This window comes from Zeus faber (assembly GCF_960531495.2).
Source record: "Zeus faber genome assembly, chromosome: 5".
Taxonomy (NCBI): Eukaryota; Metazoa; Chordata; class Actinopteri; order Zeiformes; family Zeidae; genus Zeus; species Zeus faber.
In genome coordinates this window covers 18,921,990-18,942,668 of record NC_137192.1, presented here as the reverse complement: position 1 = coordinate 18,942,668, position 20,679 = coordinate 18,921,990, and the positions used below count along the sequence as shown (strand labels likewise).

At 42.3% G+C, this 20,679-nt stretch overlaps 3 protein-coding genes across 5 annotated transcripts; all 3 read right to left on the bottom strand.

The window, feature by feature from the left end:
* Window positions 1–115: 115 nt before the first annotated feature.
* timm17a (translocase of inner mitochondrial membrane 17 homolog A (yeast)) lies at window positions 116–4,758 on the bottom strand. Its single transcript, XM_080001308.1, has 6 exons — window positions 4,708–4,758; window positions 3,622–3,721; window positions 1,556–1,619; window positions 1,316–1,444; window positions 840–950; window positions 116–621 (listed from the first exon to the last, which is right to left on the bottom strand). Exons 1-6 carry the CDS (start codon window positions 4,731–4,733, stop codon window positions 545–547), a joined length of 507 nt encoding a protein of 168 aa, XP_079857434.1. The 5' UTR covers window positions 4,734–4,758; the 3' UTR covers window positions 116–544.
* Window positions 4,759–6,174: 1,416 nt separating this feature from the next.
* lmod1b (leiomodin 1b (smooth muscle)) lies at window positions 6,175–11,222 on the bottom strand. Of its 3 annotated transcripts, none has more exons than XM_080000274.1 (4): window positions 11,168–11,222; window positions 10,635–10,941; window positions 7,520–9,283; window positions 6,175–7,424 (listed from the first exon to the last, which is right to left on the bottom strand). In XM_080000274.1, the coding sequence occupies exons 2-4, from the start codon at window positions 10,908–10,910 to the stop codon at window positions 7,398–7,400; spliced, it is 2,067 nt and encodes a 688-aa protein (XP_079856400.1). In that variant the 5' UTR covers window positions 10,911–10,941; window positions 11,168–11,222; the 3' UTR covers window positions 6,175–7,397. The 3 variants fall into 3 exon arrangements, with proteins under 3 accessions (XP_079856400.1, XP_079856399.1, XP_079856398.1); XM_080000273.1 differs by having other exon boundaries at window positions 11,122–11,199; XM_080000272.1 differs by having other exon boundaries at window positions 10,635–11,193.
* A 609-nt stretch (window positions 11,223–11,831) lies between these two features.
* On the bottom strand, window positions 11,832–16,963 carry shisa4 (shisa family member 4). Its single transcript, XM_080000282.1, has 5 exons — window positions 16,749–16,963; window positions 15,780–15,957; window positions 15,103–15,239; window positions 14,760–14,954; window positions 11,832–14,635 (listed from the first exon to the last, which is right to left on the bottom strand). Exons 1-5 carry the CDS (start codon window positions 16,954–16,956, stop codon window positions 14,595–14,597), a joined length of 759 nt encoding a protein of 252 aa, XP_079856408.1. The 5' UTR covers window positions 16,957–16,963; the 3' UTR covers window positions 11,832–14,594.
* Between the last annotated feature and the right edge of the window lie 3,716 nt (window positions 16,964–20,679).

Here is a 20,679-nt window from a genome sequence, read left to right as displayed (position 1 = left end):
GTTTGCCTCCCGAACTGAATAAAAATCAAATGAGGTTTACCAATTGTATTGGATTCATACAGCGGCCAGCCCAAGCAGTTGTCATCATTAAGGCAAATAAGCATACGTACTTGAACACATGCCAAAAACCTTTACTGTATATACAAATGATATACAATGCACAAGGGTCCATCTGTGACATGGTGTTAGCTCACAGCATCACTCACAATGGCCTGCCTGTCTCGGAGAGAAAAATAACACACACACACACACCCCTACAAGTTACAGAATAACATTCTCCCCTCTCAGGATACCTATATTTAACCAATGTCAGGTGAACTAGATGCACATAACAAGGCTGGGGATGACAAAAGGCAAGACTGTACATGGTGCAAAAATTAAGGAAACAATGACGCATTTTGTCATTCACTTCTCTGACAGTCCAGTAAGTTAAAAGGTGCAATTGTAATATTGCCTGTCGTGTTGCATTTGCTATCTTTTCTTCTTTGTAACTTCAGCAAGGAATTAAAAAAGGCCTAGTTGATGACAAGAAGAGTTCCCCTCTTCACTGGTATTGCCTGTAATCTCCAAAAGAGGGTGCAGACATGGGGGCTGGGGCTGGTTCCTCCGCATATTGGGGACCTGAAAAGAGGAGACCTGATTATGACGACTGCAGTCATTTAGAGGCAAAACTTTTTTTTTTCCCTTATGTAGCCCATTGTGGATAAAACAATATCCAATATCCAGATGTATTTCTTCATTTTTTTAATCAACTCATTTATGATATGCAATAATTAATAGTTTATTTGAGAATTTGAAAAACAACAAATCATGTTTTTAGCTCAAATCATCAGACTTACCAGTTGGGAATTGTGAAGAAGCAAATCTAGTGAGCAAGATTCCAGCACCTTCTATCAGAGCCAGCAGGATGCCGCCCATGGCTGCAGAACCTACCATGGCTACTGGTCCATCTGAGGAGGACAGAAAACACAGGTAGGACTTTGATGCATACTACCAAAAATTCATACAATTCTTGTAGGTTAAATCATATTTTGCTAACCTAAAAATGTTATTGCCTCATGCATCAAAATGGACATTTATTCATACTAAGATTTTGAGATGGCCATTTTAAACATGATCCATGACCACGTTTCTCCCCATCTCCACTATTTTCTGAGCATATATATATATATATATATATATATATATATATATATATATATATATATGTTATTTGCCATACAGCTGTGTAATATAATGCTCAAGGTCACAATCTGTCCAAAATAAATAAACAAACAAACAAACAAACAAATGAATTAATAAAAAACACACTGACTTCTAGCAGCAAGGATAGCTCCCGTCATGGCTCCACTGGTAATTGAATTCCAAGGATCTTCTTTTCCTCTAACTTTCACAAGACCACAGTCAATCATGGAAAAAAGACCCCCCCACACTGCAAAGCTACCTGAAAAAAAGAAAAACAAGGCTTACAGCTTTATAGGCCAAAGCTTCATACAGCTTATGTTAAATTCATGATAGCCTTGTTAGTGCTTCCTGTGAGACAGTGATTTATTACCTCCCAGTTGTGGTGCTCTGGTCTTGATGGCAGTCAAGCTACCTCGCATTCTGTGGTTCATCCCCTGCACGAAAATTAAAATAGGGACAACAGATCAAAACAGATTTCAAAGAAAAGGCCCAGTTAAAAACGTAGATTTTAATCCTGTTGCACTACAGTGCACCTAAAGACACAGTGGACCTAAAGACACAGTGGACCTGAAGACACAGGTCTGAGTTAAATACAAAGACAATCAGAATTTTTAAGAAGGCTAAGACAGGAACCCTTTACACCTGTTGGGTGGCTGTGTTCAAGATTCAAGAGATTCAAGATTTTTTATTTGTCACATACATATACATACTTCCATACATATATGCAGTGAAATGTAATGATGGTAATGAAATGTTGTGATGGCCAATGAGATTGAAATTGAATTGAGAAGAAAGTGATTACTTTTCACATACTGTGAGTATCTATTTATTGCTCACAATCATCAGATTTTCTCCCTATGAAAACATTTTTCCACTTTCCTACTTACAGTATTAAACTGAGGGTAAGCTTACTGTCAATGTAGCCAAATGTCTCTCTTTATGTGATCCACCCCCATTAATTTACAGGCACATAATTATAAAGAAGAATGTGTGAACACAGATGTGTGGTGAGGTTTTATACACTCAGTGTGCACTTTATTAGGTACACCTGTGCAACGCAAAATGATCAAATACACCATCTTAGCCATGAATTCTACTTTTAGAAAGTTTATAACGTGCAGTTTTTGTTGCTCAGTACAACACCATCACCAACTTTGACCTCAGTGCTAAAACATGTCATTGAATTAAAACTTCTATGACACCATAAAAAACCCTGAACATTATAGGCAACACAAAGCAAAGTTTATGGCTGAGCTGGTGTATTGGATTACATTGGATTGTATAGATGTACATATAATGAAGTGCACACTGAGTGTATATAAATGTATGTAATACCGAGCTTTTGGAGTGGTAGCATAAAATTTGCTAAATAGCTTCATTGAAAATTCGCTCCGAACGGAGGAAATGTCTTGATATTCATAAATGTTTTGCAGTAAATCATTAAATGCGACCATATTATTTCGAATAATTTTGAATATATTAAAGATAAAGATAAGATAGTTAAAGATAAAAATACTTTATTAATCCCCAAAGGGAAATTACAGTGTTGCAGCAGCAAAGCAAAGCATTATACTCAATTGTTACTTTCATTACATGAAAACTTAACTATAACATATACAAATTGATCAAACATTTAGGCTGCTACATGTGGTGTGAAAAGCCGGACAGGTAATCTTCCTCAATCGATCAACAGCAATGAAAAAGTGAGTGGGCAGGCCAGCGATACACCTCTGCACTTCAACTTGGCTACACATGACACCCTACAATATGTCATCAGTGTGAGGGCATTTGACCTTTCACACTCAAACGGATGACTTTCCCCCACAACACGGACCGCATTAAATGCCGTCTTGCATGAATTAACCTTTTTCAATACAGCCTATCAGGGCAACCACTGGAGTCTCAACAAACAATGATAACTGTCTTTATCCGCAAAGCCAGAGATTTTTATAGTCTTAAAAAAAGTACTTTCTGAAAAACAAAACACTTTCTATAATGTCTGTAACTTGCATTGCAGTAATGCAATTTGTCCAATTTGCCTTGGTGTAGGGTCCCTTCGGAAATTATTTGAAAATGAAATTTATAACTGATGGGTTTTAATATATATGTGTATATATATATATATATATATATATATATATCCCCATTTGACAAGATGGATCACATCTAAGTGATATCTGATTTCATAGCAGAAATAGTCCAGAAGTACTACTACCAACATATTGTGGTCTGTCCTATTTCTTCAAATTGAAAAACCAAGGCTTTTTACAATATGGAGCGTGTTTTTATATAACATTATTGTTTTTTAACTGGTTGGTCTAAGGGGACTGTATTAAGTTGTACCACATGGCAGATTATTTTGTGCCGAAATTGTTTTTGTTTTTAATTATGCACAATGCATTGCAGAGCCTGTGGTTTACACCCGATGGAACTTACTGCCGGAGAATTCCTGAAGCCTTTGACCGCCTGGAAGATCCCCCCTCCAATGGCCCCCATAGTGAAGGCTCCACCACAGTCGTCCACTATTCTCCAGGGACTAAAAGACAAACAAACGGTGATTTAACAGTGTGATTTAATAAGCACTTTGTTAACGGACTTTGACTCCACTACATTTCAAAACAAGGAGCTACCCTTTTGACTCAACTACGCTTAAAACAACCAGAATTTACATCTGTGTATATATGAGGTCACAGATGACACCGTCACTATTATAATATGTAGACTGTAATGAGGATGTACTGTGTATAAACACTCATCTGCGGAAAAAGGTACAGATGGCACTTCACGACGTTAAGTGTCTGTTATATCAGGGCACAGGATATAACACGTACTTTACGCACTTCGAGTACATTAAACAGCTAGCATGTGTACTTTTCCGTGAATAGGAATGTCAAGGTGATACTCCCTGCAACACACAAGTCCACACGCGGAACAGGTAGATGGAGAAATCGTGACTCTTGACTGGTAAACACGTTCGTAAACAAATGGCAAGTGTGAAAAGTAACGTTGCCCACGTTCCCGGTCACCCCCAGAGACGAGGACGCCTATACTAACACGCCGAGTTCAGAGAACGGTGTAATAATATATATTGTTTGATTTGCCAAAACAATAATCGTGCAGATGCAGTGGAGGGGGGGACTGCAAACACACCGACTGCGCCACGCAACACATAAGAACCTTGCAACAGAAATATCCAGCGCACAAGGTCACGCGCAACGTGATGTAGCGTCGAAGGACTTTCTGGTAGCATCACGCTAACACAATGCTACACACACAGCATCGAGGCTTATGCTGTGTGTATGGCGTCCTGTTAGCATATTGCTAACACGATGCTATACACGCAGCGGTTAGGCTAACGGTAGCTGGCTGGTCCATTTAATGCCGGTTACGGGAAACAACACGTTCCACTTAAAGGGTGTTCGTGACGATACGAGTAAGCGCTTCGTCTGAGACACGCGGACCGTTAAAATGATTTTTAAAAACCACGCTTGGTGAAGCGCTTCACCTCCCTTCGGGACTCACCACGGCTCCCTCGCATATTCCTCCATTTTGTTCTCTCGCTGTTCCCTCTGACGTCACCAATGCCCGCCGGTAACCCGACGTGCGTAGCGCAGAGAGCTGGTTTGATGCTGCGTTCGGACGCCATCGGAAAATTCGGATTTACGAACGTCGAGAAGGTCGTTCGTTCGAAATGACTGGAAGAGCCTAAAGTCATGCCCTCCTTTTTGTTACCGAATAAATGTGTTAGTGCTGGTGTCAGTGTTGTTTAGCGCGTAACTGGAAAACGTATGTTGAAATTCTAAGCCACGCCGTTGAACTTTTTTCAAATGTATTGTGTGGCAGGAATGGTCTACAGTGCAGTTGAAAAGGTTTTGAATGTACCATTTTGCAGAGTGACGGCATCTGAATGGAAGAGTCGTCTTTAACCAGGTGTGATGCATTGTGTCAATAGAAATACTGTATTCTGCTGCAGGATTTAAAATACTGCACCGAATCATACAGTACAACGATATATTCGATTCTGCTTTGGCTCACGCAAAACAAAGAAAAAGTTCAATTTAACCAAAGGAACAGGGCAAACATACTCATGTTCTTCGGTGGGTATTCTCCCATCGATGCTGATTAGGGACTCCCCTCAAGTTCCCATGTTTGGTGTTAAACTAATAAAAAACTAAAAGTCTAGGCTTTCAAATTCTTTCCTCTCATTTTATCCATTGGAGATCAGTGCTAAGATGGGTGGCGTACGGCTGAGAGGCAGGCCACTGGCCCAAAGGGAAAGGAATGAACTTCAGAGCAAGCTCCCATTGAAAAATGACCAAATATAGACATTTTGTGGATGCGGCGACGGAGGCAGGGGGGATGGAGACATAAACTAGCTGCTCCACTCCGCCCGGTCCTCCGGCGGCTGGACAGCTCACAGGCCTTGTACAAGCAGCCGTCAGCTGTTTGGCCACAGCGTGACAGCGTGTCAGCATTACAGCTTTCCTTTCTTGGTCGCAGGGCGTTGGATGAATGTTGTGATGGAGGTTCTGTGGAGAAATGGGTTCAAATAAATGCAAAATGTTCGACTCAAGTTGCGTTGTTCCCTATTTTTCTGTAGCCTCCTGACGAATACACAATTTACAGCATAGTGTTCCATTTAACAAGATAGAGTTCCTTCTATTGTCGGAACTTCCCCCCGCCATGATTTGCACTTTTATGACCTTTTTAAGATTGTTCAGATCAAATAATAAAAAAGGTCAATCTAGTCCTCTGATGCAATTGTAAAGTTATGTTGCTAGGAAACTATAATAAATTATAAGCATTTTTGCAAAGTCTGTTTTTATTATATGAATCTATTTTAAAAGCATAATTAAGCCCATTAATATGTGTCAGTTGTCCAACAGATCCAACAGGATTAGTTTGAGAATGTGTGTACAGTATACTGTATATTGAAGCCAAATGCATCAAACAGTATAATACAAATATAAAAAAGAGCTCAACAGACAGAATTATTGTGGACTTATTGATGAATTTTACTGTAATCTAAATATATTTTAATTTCAATATTATCTTTTAAAGAATATAATTCTAAAGAGGATTCATGGTATAGTTTTGTGACTTGCCATGACATACCACTATCTTTATTTGAAGACATACAGGCTATGTTAGTAATAAATGTGTAATAATATATGACATATAATCATTTATTACACATTAAAAGTTGTTAAAATCAGCATCACAACTTTAAATGTTTTCATCACATTAGAATAGATTAGAAATGACATTCACTGAAAGGTATGGCATGTCAACAAGACAGTTAAATGCAGTTAATAAAAGCCAGTAATTGTTTTAGAAATCCCTAACGTTAAGACATATCGCAGTTTTATGCAATCAGTATCTAACATATTCGATCGCCCAGCCTAAAATAGTACAGAATATCAGATTAGACACTAAAGAACAGTCATTTCTACTTCCTGATAAAAATTCCAACATCATAATTCCACCCTGCAGTCTTCTCTTCATAGACCGGGTTTCGCTGGGCTGCTTTCCAATGTGTTGAACGTTGCCTGAGATGTCTTGAGATTTGGCAATGAGACACAGCACAATCCATGTTGTTTCCATTTTTACTTACCCACTGTCAAATTCTTAAGTAAAAAAAAAAAAAAAAAAAAAAAATACCCAATTTTTTTTTTAATTCCCTGATTGCCATTTTAGAATTCTGAATCTCTGCAGAATTCAAGTGAAAGACATAAATTGGATCTTCTATCAACAAATAAATATTAAGATCAGATTACTGCCCTATTTATCAATGGTTGATCTTTATAGATTAATTTATAAAGAGCTATTTCAATCTCTTACTAAGGTCCCACTTACTCCCACCACACTCACAGTCAATCACTTGAATGAGTCAACAGATTATATGACCATCTTAATATAATCTAGTGCAAATAACAGGCAAAGCATATGAACAAAAGGCAAACAACCACAAACCTACGTCACTCTGCAGTTTTCGATAACCCTGCGTCACTCAATCTCTATAGCGTCTTTTTGGTCCAGTGTTTGAAGGGTGGTGGGGGGAACTTGTGTGTGAGGGTTATTCATCAAAGCAATGGATTTCTCATGTTCCATATTTCATCTCGCCCTGTCTCCATCAATCCCATGGCACAGTTGTATACAGCGTGCAGGTCTGCCCCCTTCCTCTTCTGTCTTCCTGTCCATACCTATGGCATTTATTGCAACCACTTTGGCACTGGAACCTGGGGCAGATATAGAGATACAGAGATATCGGTGAGTATGTAAATATAGTTGTGAATACACTGACTCTGCAGTTACACTTCCACGTATTACAAACCTTTTTAAGATGTTGCTTATCGCTTCCTCTGATGGAGTCGAGCAGTTGGTCCCTTGAGTTTTTGCCACCTGCCGGGCCTCTTCCATCCAACCTCCTCTGTGAAACAGGGGTCAGAGAGTTCCTAAGCGAGTCAACATTGAGCATGGGAGGAGGGGGAGGTGGAGGTCCTCCCCCAGGAGGTGGAGGCGGCGGTGGCGGAGCAGGGCTTCCAGCTCCCCTCTTGGGAGTGAGCTTTGGTGACGGCGTCGGTGAGGGCATTGGAGAGGGTTTGGGGGAAGCCTTGGGTGAGCCTCTCAGAGAACCACTGCCAGTCTTGGGCACCTCCAGTGCCCCCTTCTTCTCGCCGTTGGCCTGCGCTTGCTTCTGCTCCTGGAGCCGCTTCTGTCTCTGCCGGTCCATATTGCGACTCAGAATATTTGTCATGGTCATCCTGGGGCCGGACAACTCAAAGTGGTAGCCCAGTTTCAGCAGGGTGGTGTTTTCTTTCAGAATGCGCGCCATCTCCATCTCCGTCTTGCCGCCGCAAATGTGCCGCTGGTTGTGAAAGCGCAATTCTGTGAGGGTGGAGTTGTGTTGCAGTGCGTGGATAAGGGACATGATGCCCTTGGCGGTAAGATGGTTAGAGTCTAGATTTATGCTGGTAATAGTCTTGTTTTTGCGTAGGGTGCCAGCAATAGCGTAAGTCACATGGTCATCAGCTCGGCAGTTGGCCAAGGCAAATGTCTTTACGTATGTGTTGTTGTGCAGTGCTTCAGCAAACTCAATGAGCGTTTTAACTTTGATAACCTCCGAGTTGTTGACATTGAGCTCAAGGAGAGAGGGGTCGTTGCTTCTAACCTGCTCCATGAGCTCGTCAAACATGCTGGAATCCTCATCGTCCTCCTCTTCGGCCTTGCTGTTGGAGTTCTTGGCGCCCACACAGTTGCCGAGTTTCTCATTTTCCTCTGCGCTGTTGGATTTTGAACCTCTGTCGACGGCGACGTCTTCGCCACCGTCCCCTTTGGCGTTTTTCTTCTCTTCGTTGTTCTGCGTGCTCGCGTTCCTCTCCTCTATCATGCGGTTGTTATGTTTCACATCCTCCTCATTCCTACTTTTTTCTACCTTATCACCTTTCAGTTGCACGCTAGCCTCTTCCTCAGGCTTGGTTTGCTTCACCTCGGACGCGTCCTTCTCTTGTGCTTTCTCGTCTACTTTCGATTTCTTCTCCTCTAAGGTGCTCTCTTGGGGCTGGCTTTCCTGAGCCTTGCTCTGCTTCTCCAGCATCTTTGAGACAAGGCCTCGACTCCTGACATCCTCTTTCCTTTCTTTCTCCTTGTTTGCCTCCTTTTCCCTTTTCTCTCGTAGCTTTGATATAATGTCCTTGGTTTTGCTGTCGTCCCTCCTCCTGCAGTCCTCTTTTCGCTCTTTCTCTCGGCTATCGTCTTTTTTCTCCTGCAACTTGGAGATCATGTCCTTTGTCTTGCTCCCTGTGCTCTCCCTGTTGTCTTTTTTATCCTTAAGCTTACTGTCCTCACATTTCTCTTTGGTCTCTTGTTTACCTTCACTCTCTTTACTTTCCTGATTCCTGTACCTACTGGAAAAACCAAGACGCTCCTCTCGAGAGCATTCTTGCCCTTTGCCATTTCTGTCATCCAGTCTCGCAGCCTGGTCAGATGAGAAACTGGCTTGTCTCTGTAAACCACCTTTCTTGTCTTCATTTCCCTCCTGGCTCCAGCCCATCTTCCTCAGGTATTCCTCCTTCCGGCTCTCCTTTTTCTGATCACTCTGCAGGAGGAGATGTACATGAATTTGATCATTCAAATAAGCACACAGTGTGAACGTACACCACTGTAATATGACAATGATAATTACTATAATAATAATTATAATAATAATAACAATATTAATAATAAAATACCTATTTAGATTAACTATGTCCAGAGACAGTAGTCTGGTATTTGATGGGTTAAATTGGACCATCACCATGCCAACTTTTTATACACTTGGGGTTTTTAATGTTTCAAATGTATAGTATTTTTAGTGACACGGTGGCTTTTCAACAAAAGCAGAGCCTGTTTGCCGCACACATAGATGTATGACATAACCCATGGCATAACAACCAACAACCAAACCATTCACTCCCATCTGTGATTGCATTCCTGCACAAGCCTATAAAAAGTCTTGCCTTCCCTTTGGTGTAAACACGACTACGCAGTCTGACATACAGTGTGTGTTTATAGAGAGCTGAAAGACAGGACCAGTTTTAAATACAGCGATACAATTGCAGAGAGCCACTGGCTGAGCGTTTGATTTGTGAGCTCTCCATCTGTTTTGCCGCGCGAGGCTGGGGCCACGGCAGACGCATCCTTAAAAGGCAGTGAGTGTAGGAGCAATCAACCAAGGAATTCCATCAGACTGGGATTAAGTAGCTGCACAGGGCCCGCGACTCCATCAACTGAAGTGCCTTTCCTCAAAACAGAGCCAACGGCGAACCACAAGAGCCCTTGCTCCCTCACACCCTGCCAGGAAGAGCCCTGTCTATGTACTGGGATTTTACCATATAACTCTACGGTTTGAGACAAGCAAAGCAGATACGTTTCTGCCAGGAAGTCTCGGGGGAAGGGGGGGGGGGTGCTTTTCCTGGCACAAGATCTGACTATATGAGCTACTATTTATGAGCTGATGGACTTAGTGTGGATGAGGTCCAGTTGGTGGAAAGGTCCAGTTAAAAAAAATAAAACATTTTTTATGAAGGCTTACATTCAAATACCTAGGGAGTCCATTTTTTGTATGATCAGTTATATATTCCCTCCAGGGATAAATAAAGTATCTATCTATCTATCTATCTATATCCCTCGTCATTTCTCTCACATTTACAATCTATCTTTCACAGTAATCCATGTAGGACATTAAAATCTTCTATGCACAATAGATTTTCCCTGTCGCTTACAGTAAGTAAGAGGCAGGGAAAATCCACTACAACTACAAGAACAGTTCATGTTTAAAGGGCACAGTATAACAGTTTATACAAAACATGCCTTGTTGTTTCCCATGGGCCACGCCACACATCTTAATGGAAAATAAAGAGGACAGGGGGGGCCATTTTAACAGTTCACTGACCATGTTGTGACCGTACCTCAAAGGAGCGTTCCCTCTGACTGAGCCTCCCTTTCGGATCCTTCTCCGGTTGACGACCCAGCTTAGTATCCTGGACATTGTTGGCCGTAGGTTGTTGCTCCCCTTGGGTGATAATCCTCCCTTCATTAGGATCGAGGTCTGGGACTTTCATCATGTCCTGCTCTAGCTCCTCCATCTGCTCCGGGGAAAGGGTGGACAGCAGGTTGTCCAGCTCGGGGTCTTCACTGACCTGGCGGCCCGTGCGGGTCAAGCCCCTCACTTTCCTTCTGGACATGGTGGCGTAGATTCGGGGCTAAAGTCAAGTCCTGTGGAGAGAAACAGATAACTTCTCTTTCTTTGATTTGACGTTATTGTTGGTGGTGGTGGTTATATGCTCGTGCTTTCCCGTTATTTTAGAAATCAAAAGTTTAGTCTCTTCTTGATGGTAAATGGTTAAGATATTCCTGTCGGCCAAGAGTGAGGTCCTTCTGTCCGCTCCTGCTCACCAAAAAGCCAGCAGAGGCATCAATCCTTAATAGAGGCTGGACTCACAGGCGTCTGCCTTGCAGTTGGGGGAACCAGCAGTGGACTGTTGCAGCCTCACATCATCAAAATGGACTGTGAGGCTGGGACATTCTTTGAAATCCTGTGAAAGTGCATGTCCATATATAGTCCAGGGTACATAGTCCTTTAAAGGCGATGGGGAGGGCCGTGGTTTACAGAGATGGCATAGATGAGATGAGCATATTACACAGCACCATGTGTTGCTACACAAATCAAATGCTTATTTACATGAGTTGGTTTGCAATTATTTATTAAAGGCTCAGTAAAAACTTACGGCCAAGAATTGTAAACTACATCACAAGCAAGTGAGATGCACCAGTGTTTTGTCAGAGGCTCTCCAAGTAGTTCACAATATTTAAGACTATTCAAGAAAGAAAATATGTATATTGAGTATATTAACGTCCTACAAGTAGTTTTAAAAATGTTTTGTATGTTTACTGTATTCTTACACAGCTAGTCCACAGAAACTGACAAAAATGTTTTATCATTAAAGTGCCAAGTTCAACACTTTGATTTCTATGAAAGTGACTACTTACAGACATCTAGTGGCCAAAATAATGCAGGCAGGTGACATTTTGTTGATAAACAATGAGGATGAGGACATTTGTTCTTACAATGAAATAAAGGACAAGGCAGACCACAGGAGTTTCCATTCAAAAGTTAAAATTTATGTTAATAGAAATAAAAACATACTTTATATTACAATACCTTGCCATCCATATGACAATAGACAAAATCCATGTCAATACATTGAAGTTACAGTGCGATCAATCTCAAATCCATTAACAGACTAATAAAATTGGTCAGAAGCACAAATGAACAAAAATACTTTTAAGCAAATAAATGTGCTTAAATGTGGTTATGCCAGCATCTTTAGAATAAAATGACAGTGTTCTACTTGTGCTTTACAGAGGCTCAGTAAATCTGTACATGTGGACAAAACAATTAAGAGTTCAATTTATACTGTAAACTACTGACAAGTTTCCATCCAATCATTACATGTTCTTGTACTGTGACAATGCACAATCATCACAGTATTGGGGAGTTGCTTTTGAGTTCGTACGATTAGTAATTAGTCGGCATAAACCCTTGACATACAGTCGGCCTTTTTTGATCCGATTGGCAGGAAGAAAAGAAAAAGGTTTTCTTTCTAAATATGGTCTTTGTTTGCCAGCAGGGCTACCAAGAAACATATTCAATACAAATAAAAAACACAAATACGTTTCTACCAAGAAACGTATTCAACAACAGGAGCACTATGTGATTCTAGTGTGCCAGCTCTAGCAGTTTACACGGTGTGGAAACATTAATTTGAAAAGAAATAATAATAATAATAATAATTATAATGGGTGTACAAGGCTTTCTTTTGAGTCCAATCAGAGCATATTTACTGTTTCTTAGCACTTGGATTTACTTTGGAGAGAGTGAGCGACAGATCCTTATTCATCATTACTAATTAGAATATTTTGTTATATCCGTTCACCTCTGCAGATGGAACGAGTGCATTTTAGTGCAAAGCGAGGATGGATTGAGAAATCTATCGCAGTTTAAGGTTGTTTACTCACCATGTAAACAGCGAGCGTATCACAGAACCTTACACAGCACTCCTTTTATAAACAGAATCCAGTTATCGCCACGTTGACTATGAGGAGTCAATTCTTTACTGTACAACACATGCTTCGCACATTTTTTTAACAATTCAAGCATTTTAAAAAGGGGACACAACGCCAGAGGTGAACGGATTCTTAACAGGGACGTTTACTTCTTACCAAGTCAGAAACCTGTTGCCTGGCAATATTTCTACACAGAGCTTGACCTGCCTAGAGGTACCATGTTCAACTGTAACATTGAATAAATAAAAGGGAAAAATGTGATGCATGTTTTAAACACTGCAGCAATTTTTGGCTTTGTAGCATGAATGGAGAACCAGTTCACATTTACATGAGATCCCAATAATAAGTATAATACAAGACCAAATTCCAAGATGCCGAAAATTAGTATTAAAATTTAATCTCTTATGTTACAATGTCAAGAATTATTTTTTTTAACTTGATATAATAAAATATTTTGCTGTATTCACGTACAAAATTGAAAATTGTTATTAAACTAATTCTCAGGGTGATATATTGTATAGGACATGTTTTACCAAACTATCATGACCTGCAACTTCATTGACCCGATATGTTACAAGAAAAACATTTAACATAGATTCACAATTCCAAATGAATAGATTAATTCTAGTGACAATACATTATTAGTGTAATGACTCTAATTGATTATGACTGGGATAACAACAGATTAGGGTGGCATGCTAATGCTGCAACAATACGTTGGACTGGCTGTAGCCGAGACACTAAAGTGAGGGTAACTGCCAGCCTCCTATGGAAGACAAGGGGAGACCAAGCTGCCGGGTAAATTCACCTTCGTGGGTTATCTATTTTCAAAGGAGGACGAAAGGATTCCTACCAAAATGACATTCTACAAAAATAAAAATGCATCCATCCCTCATGTTGGCATGCCTTTGTTTTCCTGTAACTGTCCGACAAAATAAGCAAGTATGGATGTAGACACATAGTAAAATAACATTTTCTAGGAGTACAATGTGGATCGGTGGCCACCTGTAATCTTGGGAAAGTGATCATTTCATGTAAATTTAACTAGGGTGGGTTTTATTGACCTTTTTACACATCTAACTATGAAGGAAGGAATCTGTGTATGTATGTATGTATGTATGTATGTATGTATGTATGTATGTATGTATGTATGTATGTATGTATGTCCTTCGATTATCTCGACAACCCTTCACCCAATCTTCTTCACACTCGGCATGTATTGCTGGCAACCCAAGGACGTGCAGTGTCGAATTTGGTGCACAGTAAACAAGCGAACAGTGAGCCGCTCAGCGGGGCGGGGCTTCAGGGCTCTGCCGCTCAGCTTAGCTCTGTGCAACAGCAGGGCAGGTCTTCAGGGTGTGTTTTTTCCTGTGAGAAAGAGTGTATTCCCCTGGTGTTTTTTGTCGCCAGTTGCCGCGACCTGGGTTTGTTTTTTTCCCGTGAGAAAGAGTGTATTCCCCTGGTGTTTTTCACTGCGAGTGGCCGTGCCTTTCATATGTGCAACACGTACATGCAGCAGCTCAAAGTGTGAAGTTGTTTGGATGAGCGAACAGGCATGTTTTGAATGGGCCTAGCACTAGTACTGTAAATCAAAGTGATGCATGTCATACCTTCCCATCCACATTCGAGCCTGTCCTTTAGTTGCCGACACTAACCCTTATTTTAAATCTTCCCTGCTTCCAAAATGGCAGACTACATACTAAATGTTTCTACTATCGTTGACCATATTGGGTGTGTCTGTGTGTGTATATCTGTGTGCATGAGTACGTATGTGTGAGTTTGTGTGTGATTAGATAAGCCCCTCAATGGCCAGGGTACTGTGGTGGAGAATAAGGTGGAGGGGCTGAAAAGCAAAAGAAATACATATTTATGATTTTCAACTGAAGTTTTCAATAAAATTTCTATCAGAATGTAGTATAATTATAGCGCTCGTTCAAACACAAAGCGTGAAGGCATGCTCATCTTACCCTGGCTATACCCAAGGTCTGCCATTGGATACTGTGGATAGGGTCCAGGGTGCATCATGGGATACTGTGTGGGCACTCCAGGATACTGGGGGGCCATTGGATAACTCATGTGTGGATAGTCGGAGGGTCCAACCGGTTTTCCATAAGCATCATACATGGGCTCCACTGGATAGCTGGCCATAGGGATCTGCTGGACTGTGGACCACACACACACAGAGACACACACACACACTTTTACAGCGGGACAGAAAAAACTGTGTGCTGCCACTAAGTTTAATGTGTGTGTGTGTGTGTGTGTGTGTGTGTGTGTGTGTGTGTGTGTGTGTGTGTGTGTGTGTGACACCTTCATATGGTGTCCTGCCTCTCTGCTGCCTTCTTTGATAGAGGTAGCAGCAGGAACACATGAAGCAGCACACCATGGTAGCGATGATTGCTACGAACAGGAGGATGGAAGAGGCGATGCCAGCGATGGTGGTCGGGCTAAAGGAGGCAGGCAGCGGCAGCGGCATTGGGAGGGAGACAGAGATTACACTTTAAAAACATTTTATTTTTGTTGGTTTAAAACCTCAAGCATCAGCAATAAGGCCATTTGGTATTAAAATGTAAAAGTTATTGATCCATCAAATTGAATGCCAGCTGTGGTTCTACAATACTTTATTTGAGTCATCTAAAGACTCTACCACATCATTAATATACCATTTATCATTGCATCTCTGGTTACATTCTCCTCTGTATTTATTTATATTGGATGTCCACCATTGCTTTCTAATTGACAGCAGGGTGTAACCAAACATTTAGCTCAAATGTAATTGTTTTTAACTTCTTTTTTCTCTTTTGTTATTTGTTTGTCCTTTATTTATTTATATATGTTTTACTCCTAATGCCTTAATTGTTTTATACACAGGACCTGATGTGGGGCCGGAAGTGGGTGAAGAATTTTTTTGAAAACTGTACTGTTATCAGTTATTGTATTTGAATCCTTGTGCTTACAAAATTTAAAAAAAGTACAACTTCAAGCACCTGAACTGGAAGAGCATGCAGCGCTTCTGCTCCCTCTCTGTGATCATCTTGAAGGCGTCCAGGCAGCAATAGCGTCGGTGGCAGTTCCCGCAGCAGAATGTGATGAGGGGGCAGTCGAAGCCGTTGTGCCAGGTGCCGTTCTTATCCACATACCACAGGCAATCCTCGTTGGCACTGGCTGCAGCACAATGATCATCATATCGATCATAATGTAAACGACTCAACTTTGTGACGCGGACTGATCTCTGGGAAAATCAAAACATCCGCAATGCAGTACATTTAAATGAACACAACTACAAACATCAGAACTTGGGAGGACACACACACACACATACACACCACATAATAAGTATAAAGAAATACTCCAACATTCCCTGAAAACACAATAACAATGCAGAGATTGCCCCATTCAGCAGGGTGCAAGTAGCCATGTGCCTCGGTTGGTCCTCCAAGCCATTTACATTCTGGGAGCTGGCTGAACGAAGCGCAGAGTGGCGATTATCTCGGAAAACACAGTTTTCCGCACCCTCGTCATTCCAAGCCATAGCTTAAAAAAAAATTAAAAAAAAAAAGATTTGCTTGATTCGCACAGGTGACACCTTGTTTTGACGCTCTCAGTCTCCACTTTCAAATGACGCGGAACGGGAAAAAAAAAGTCAAACGGCACCGAAAGTACTTAAAAATCTGCGGTGGGTCACATAGCCAGGGCTGTCCCCACTGTGCGGCTCACTGATGCATTCCGCTGCTAACGTCGACCCAACACCGAGCTGCAACCTGTTCATTCCGGGTCCGAACCCTTCACTTCTGACTCTCAAACCGGGACGCCACTAGGTTGAAATACGCGCAATATAAACGGTCGGGTGTGGCGGCCGAGGCTGGAGCACTGGGGGGCGGCATTTTCGAGACATCACGGCGTTTCTCACGGTGCCTCGCGGGGGCACCGTGCGGCCTGGGTGCCCGGCATCTTACCCTGAGAACCGGAGAGGACGACGACGAACGCCGCCGCCGCCGCGAAGGCGACGAGGGACACCATCCCCGCGGAGAAGATCCAGTCACGGCGAAATGCGTCGGGGAGAATAACGCGGCGTGGGTTTACGTCCGAGCGGAGTCCCTGTGGTCCGCGACGGGCATGGCAGGCGGGACGGGGCCGAGCGCTCCGGACCGCACGGTGACACATCCATGGACGGCCGTGACGTCATCACCCACCCCGAGGATGGAGGCGACGGGAAGAGTGACGCGAGACTCGGGGGACGACTCGTTCGTGGCGAGCGCGTTATTCTCTTCGAGCGACTCGGGAGGCGGGAGTGACTCCGGCGAAAGAATCGTTTGTTCGTTTCATTCGCGACGCCCGCGTACCGGCGGCCAGGCACGCGGGCAACCACGGCGATTCGACTCACGGGGGCCGAATCAAACGAGCGACGAGTGAGAGAGCCGAGCGGATCGTTTTGCTGAGCGATTCGCCGGCAACCGACTCTCAAAAACGAACGGAGCTTTTAAATCGCCAGGACCGGGTAGAGGTCTGACACAGCGCGCCCCCCCCCCCCCTCCTCCGCTGCCAAGGCGGGAAGAGGAACTGCAGCGCAATTCCCACCATGACGTAGAGCCGCACACGCGTCACACAGCACAACACCGTGTGGCGTCGTCCCCCGGGCGTGGCGCTTTAAACGGAGCGTTGAGGAGTAGTTTTGTTTCACACGTAGTCACCGTCTCATCCGTTGAAAGTGGCGCTTCTACGGAGTATCGGAGGGCGAACGAAGGAGAAAACTCGAATGGGTGAACAGGTATCGGTTGTTTTTGCTTGTGCAGGTGAGTGCACAGCGTCTAGGTTCATAGGAGCTGAGGAATAAACACCACAAAGGAATGGATCAGAGGATAAAACTTGACTGCAATTAGCCGCAATTATCCAAACACAATACAATCTACAACAGCCGGCAAACCCCCCCCACCCCCGATGAAAATTAAAAAATGGACCCCTTGAAAATAAATGTCCGTGTTTTGTTCGTTTTAGCTCAACGTTGGTTTGTTTGCAATCACTGTATCTTTGTTTGTGCCTGAGCTTTTGGAGACACAATGGTTCATTGTCTTCAGTTTTCTTCCAGAGAGCCGTGTCGCTCGCCCTCAGAATGACAGAACCTCCAATTCAGTTCAACCCTAGTCTGGAAGAAGACCTGACCTGCACAAAACAAAACAGGACTTAGGTTCTTGTTGTATAACTATATCGATATCAATGTACACCGATCGGCCACAACAGTAAAACCACCACTAATAACCACTAATATTGTGTCGCTTCCCCTTGTGCTGCCAAAACAGCTCTGACCCGTGGAGGCGTGGACTCCACAAGACCTCTGAAGGTGTCCTGTGGTATCTGGCACCAAGACGTTAGCAGCAGATCCTTTAAGTCCTGGAAGTTGCAAGTGGAGCCCCCATGGATCGGGCTTGTTGTTCCAGCACATCCCACAGATGCTCCATTGATCGGACCCTAACCCCGGCCATCCACATGATGTAGAAGAAAACGTGATTGATCAGACCAGGCCACCTTCTTCCATTGCTCCATGGTCCAGTTGTGATGCTCACGTGCCCATTGTAGGCGCTTTCGACAGTGCGCAGGGGTCGTCATGGACACTCTGACCGGTCTGCAGCTACACAGCCCCATACACATCAAGCTGTGATGCACTGTGTGTTCTGACTCCTTTCTATCACAGCAGCATTAACTTCTTTAGCAATTTGTGCTACAGTAGCTCTTCTGTGGGTTTGGACCAGATGGGCTGGACTTCGCTCCCTACGCACATCAATGAGACATGGGCGCCCATGACCCTCTTGCTGGTTCACTCGTTGTCCTTCCTTGGACCACTTTTGGTAGGTACTAACCACTGCATACCAGGAACACCCCACAAGACCTGCTGTTTAGGAGATGCTCTGACCCAGTCATCTAGCCATCATGGCTTTTGTCAAAGTTGCTCAGATCCTTATGCTAAAAACCACCATTGTTTGTTTTTTATCAGTGTATTTTTTATCATTGCGTATTTTTTATCATTTATTTTTTCCAAATATAGCTGCAAGTAGCAATGCCGGTTAGTCCAGGTTAGTCGCGTTAGTCACGAATCACAGTTTTCCGAGTTCCCACGAAACTGCTTCACTTCACTTCACCAACGCAGCATCACTTGCTATCAATCCAAATGACAATTTTCCGAGTTCCAATGGAACACAGCATCAGTTCAAACAAATTTTCTGAGTTCCCATGGAACACAGCATCAGCCCCCTCCAACCAATACACACCAATGGATTAAAAAAAACCCCAGTGCACCGCGCACCTCGCCCCATGCCAAAGGCCCCCGGAACCCCCCAGTTCATTGTCACTGGGTTCCACCTCATTTCAAATGAAGCCTTTCGTCTGACCCCCAATGATCCATCATTGTAGCATTTGCAAACCACTCCTTCCCACTGCAACATGTGTATTATGTTAGTAAAATGAGTTCCACCAGATCAGAAGATGGTCATATATTTTCATTTTATTTTTCCTTTTTACTTCATACTACTGTGGAAAAAATGTTTGACTTGAGTACATAAGTAATTTTGCAAAAATCTGTTCTTACTCAAGTTGTTCATTTGAGAACTACTCCCACTAACCCGGACCGAGACGACTCACATAATTGATCATACTGTGGCTATTTCAAGTTACTTCACCATATATTGCAAAAATATTCAGATTCAATGGATGTCAATTATTATTATTTTTTTAACGCTGCATTAGAACTGAAAAGATAATTGTTGTCATTATCCAACCCAGGCCTTTTTAAAATGTTGGCTCCCATCATTTAGGACTGTTCCTAGCACGACCTCGCTGAACGCATAACTACTGAGAAACTACAACTTAAGCTTCTCACTGTGCTTAAATGCAATGGGGCAAACGTTTAAGACTTAATAATAATAAAAAAAGGGGTTCAATCCTCTTTTTCGAAAATCCAATTTCCTCAGACTGAGAAAAAAAAAAAAAAAAGTCGCAAACAGTGCATTTAATGTTTTTCTTTTTGCAAATCAGTACTTTTGGCTTCATCGACACTGACATGCGACTAGAAACAGGAAGTTGCTCCGCTTTCCACTGGCTACCTACTGTAGCCGACGCTATGCTTGGGACACACTGCGGCAGTTGCAAAAAGTAGGTATAAATAAAATGGGATATTACCATTGGCCAAAACAAAAAGGAAATGAAACTTTCTTAAGCCTAAAATGTTCGCCCCATTGGACTGCATTTAAGCAGGCGCTCCGGCAGAGTGGCAGGTTTCTCAATAGTAAAGCGTTCAGTCGGGTGTGATGAACTGGTATGAATGATAGGAACCAACATTTAAGTGAGACCTGGGTAGAAAAATATGGAACCTATCCTTTTAATGATTACCAATCCCTTAAATTTGATTTGAGATTAAAAACGGCATGCCATTCAGAGGAGAACTCCTTAGTATGTATTGAACGTTCAATTGCTGTACAGACATTTCATTGAAAGTATACTATAAACCAAACCTGCCTTATGACAATTAACATAGCTGGAATATGACTGAAAAGCATATGGCCTATTTGCACTACAGTACGTATTTGTTTATGTACCCACAAAAGCGATCTCATCTAAATATGAATATCACACATTTAGAAACAAAAGCTAATTGTCAACATTTTCAAGCCGAGCATAACAAACAGATAAAGACAAATACAAGAGAAAGTATACCAATAAATGAAACAAAACTGCTCATGCTCCAATTGCTTGCTTTTCCTTAAAATAAAAATGTAAGGGACAAAAAAATAAATAAAAAATAAAAGTGTGATGGCATTGACTATCATTTTAATTAAAGAAGAAATGCCTTCGACCCAAAGTATTGTTCTTACCTAGAAATGACAAAAAGAATGGAGA

Bases quoted from the DNA above. Each gene is read 5' to 3' on its own strand.
- timm17a (XM_080001308.1), bottom strand. From the start codon at position 4,733: ATGGAGGAATATGCGAGGGAGCCGTG. The intron at 1,620-3,621 runs GTAAGTTCCATC...ATTTTCGTGCAG, and splicing joins GCTTCAGGAATTCTCCGGCA to GGGATGAACCACAGAATGCG. The intron at 622-839 runs GTAAGTCTGATG...TCCTCTTTTCAG, and splicing joins TTCTTCACAATTCCCAACTG to GTCCCCAATATGCGGAGGAA.
- shisa4 (XM_080000282.1), bottom strand. From the start codon at position 16,956: ATGTGTCACCGTGCGGTCCGGAGCGCTCGGCCCCGTCCCGCCTGCCAT. The intron at 15,240-15,779 runs GTGCTTGAAGTT...TGCCTCCTTTAG, and splicing joins TGCATGCTCTTCCAGTTCAG to CCCGACCACCATCGCTGGCA. The intron at 14,955-15,102 runs GTGTCACACACA...TGTGGTCCACAG, and splicing joins AGGCAGGACACCATATGAAG to TCCAGCAGATCCCTATGGCC.
- lmod1b (XM_080000274.1), bottom strand. From the start codon at position 10,910: ATGTCCAGAAGGAAAGTGAGGGGCTTGACCCGCACGGGCCGCCAGGTC. The intron at 9,284-10,634 runs GTACGGTCACAA...CTCCTCCTGCAG, and splicing joins AGAGGGAACGCTCCTTTGAG to AGTGATCAGAAAAAGGAGAG. The intron at 7,425-7,519 runs GTTTGTAATACG...TATCTGCCCCAG, and splicing joins ATAAGCAACATCTTAAAAAG to GTTCCAGTGCCAAAGTGGTT.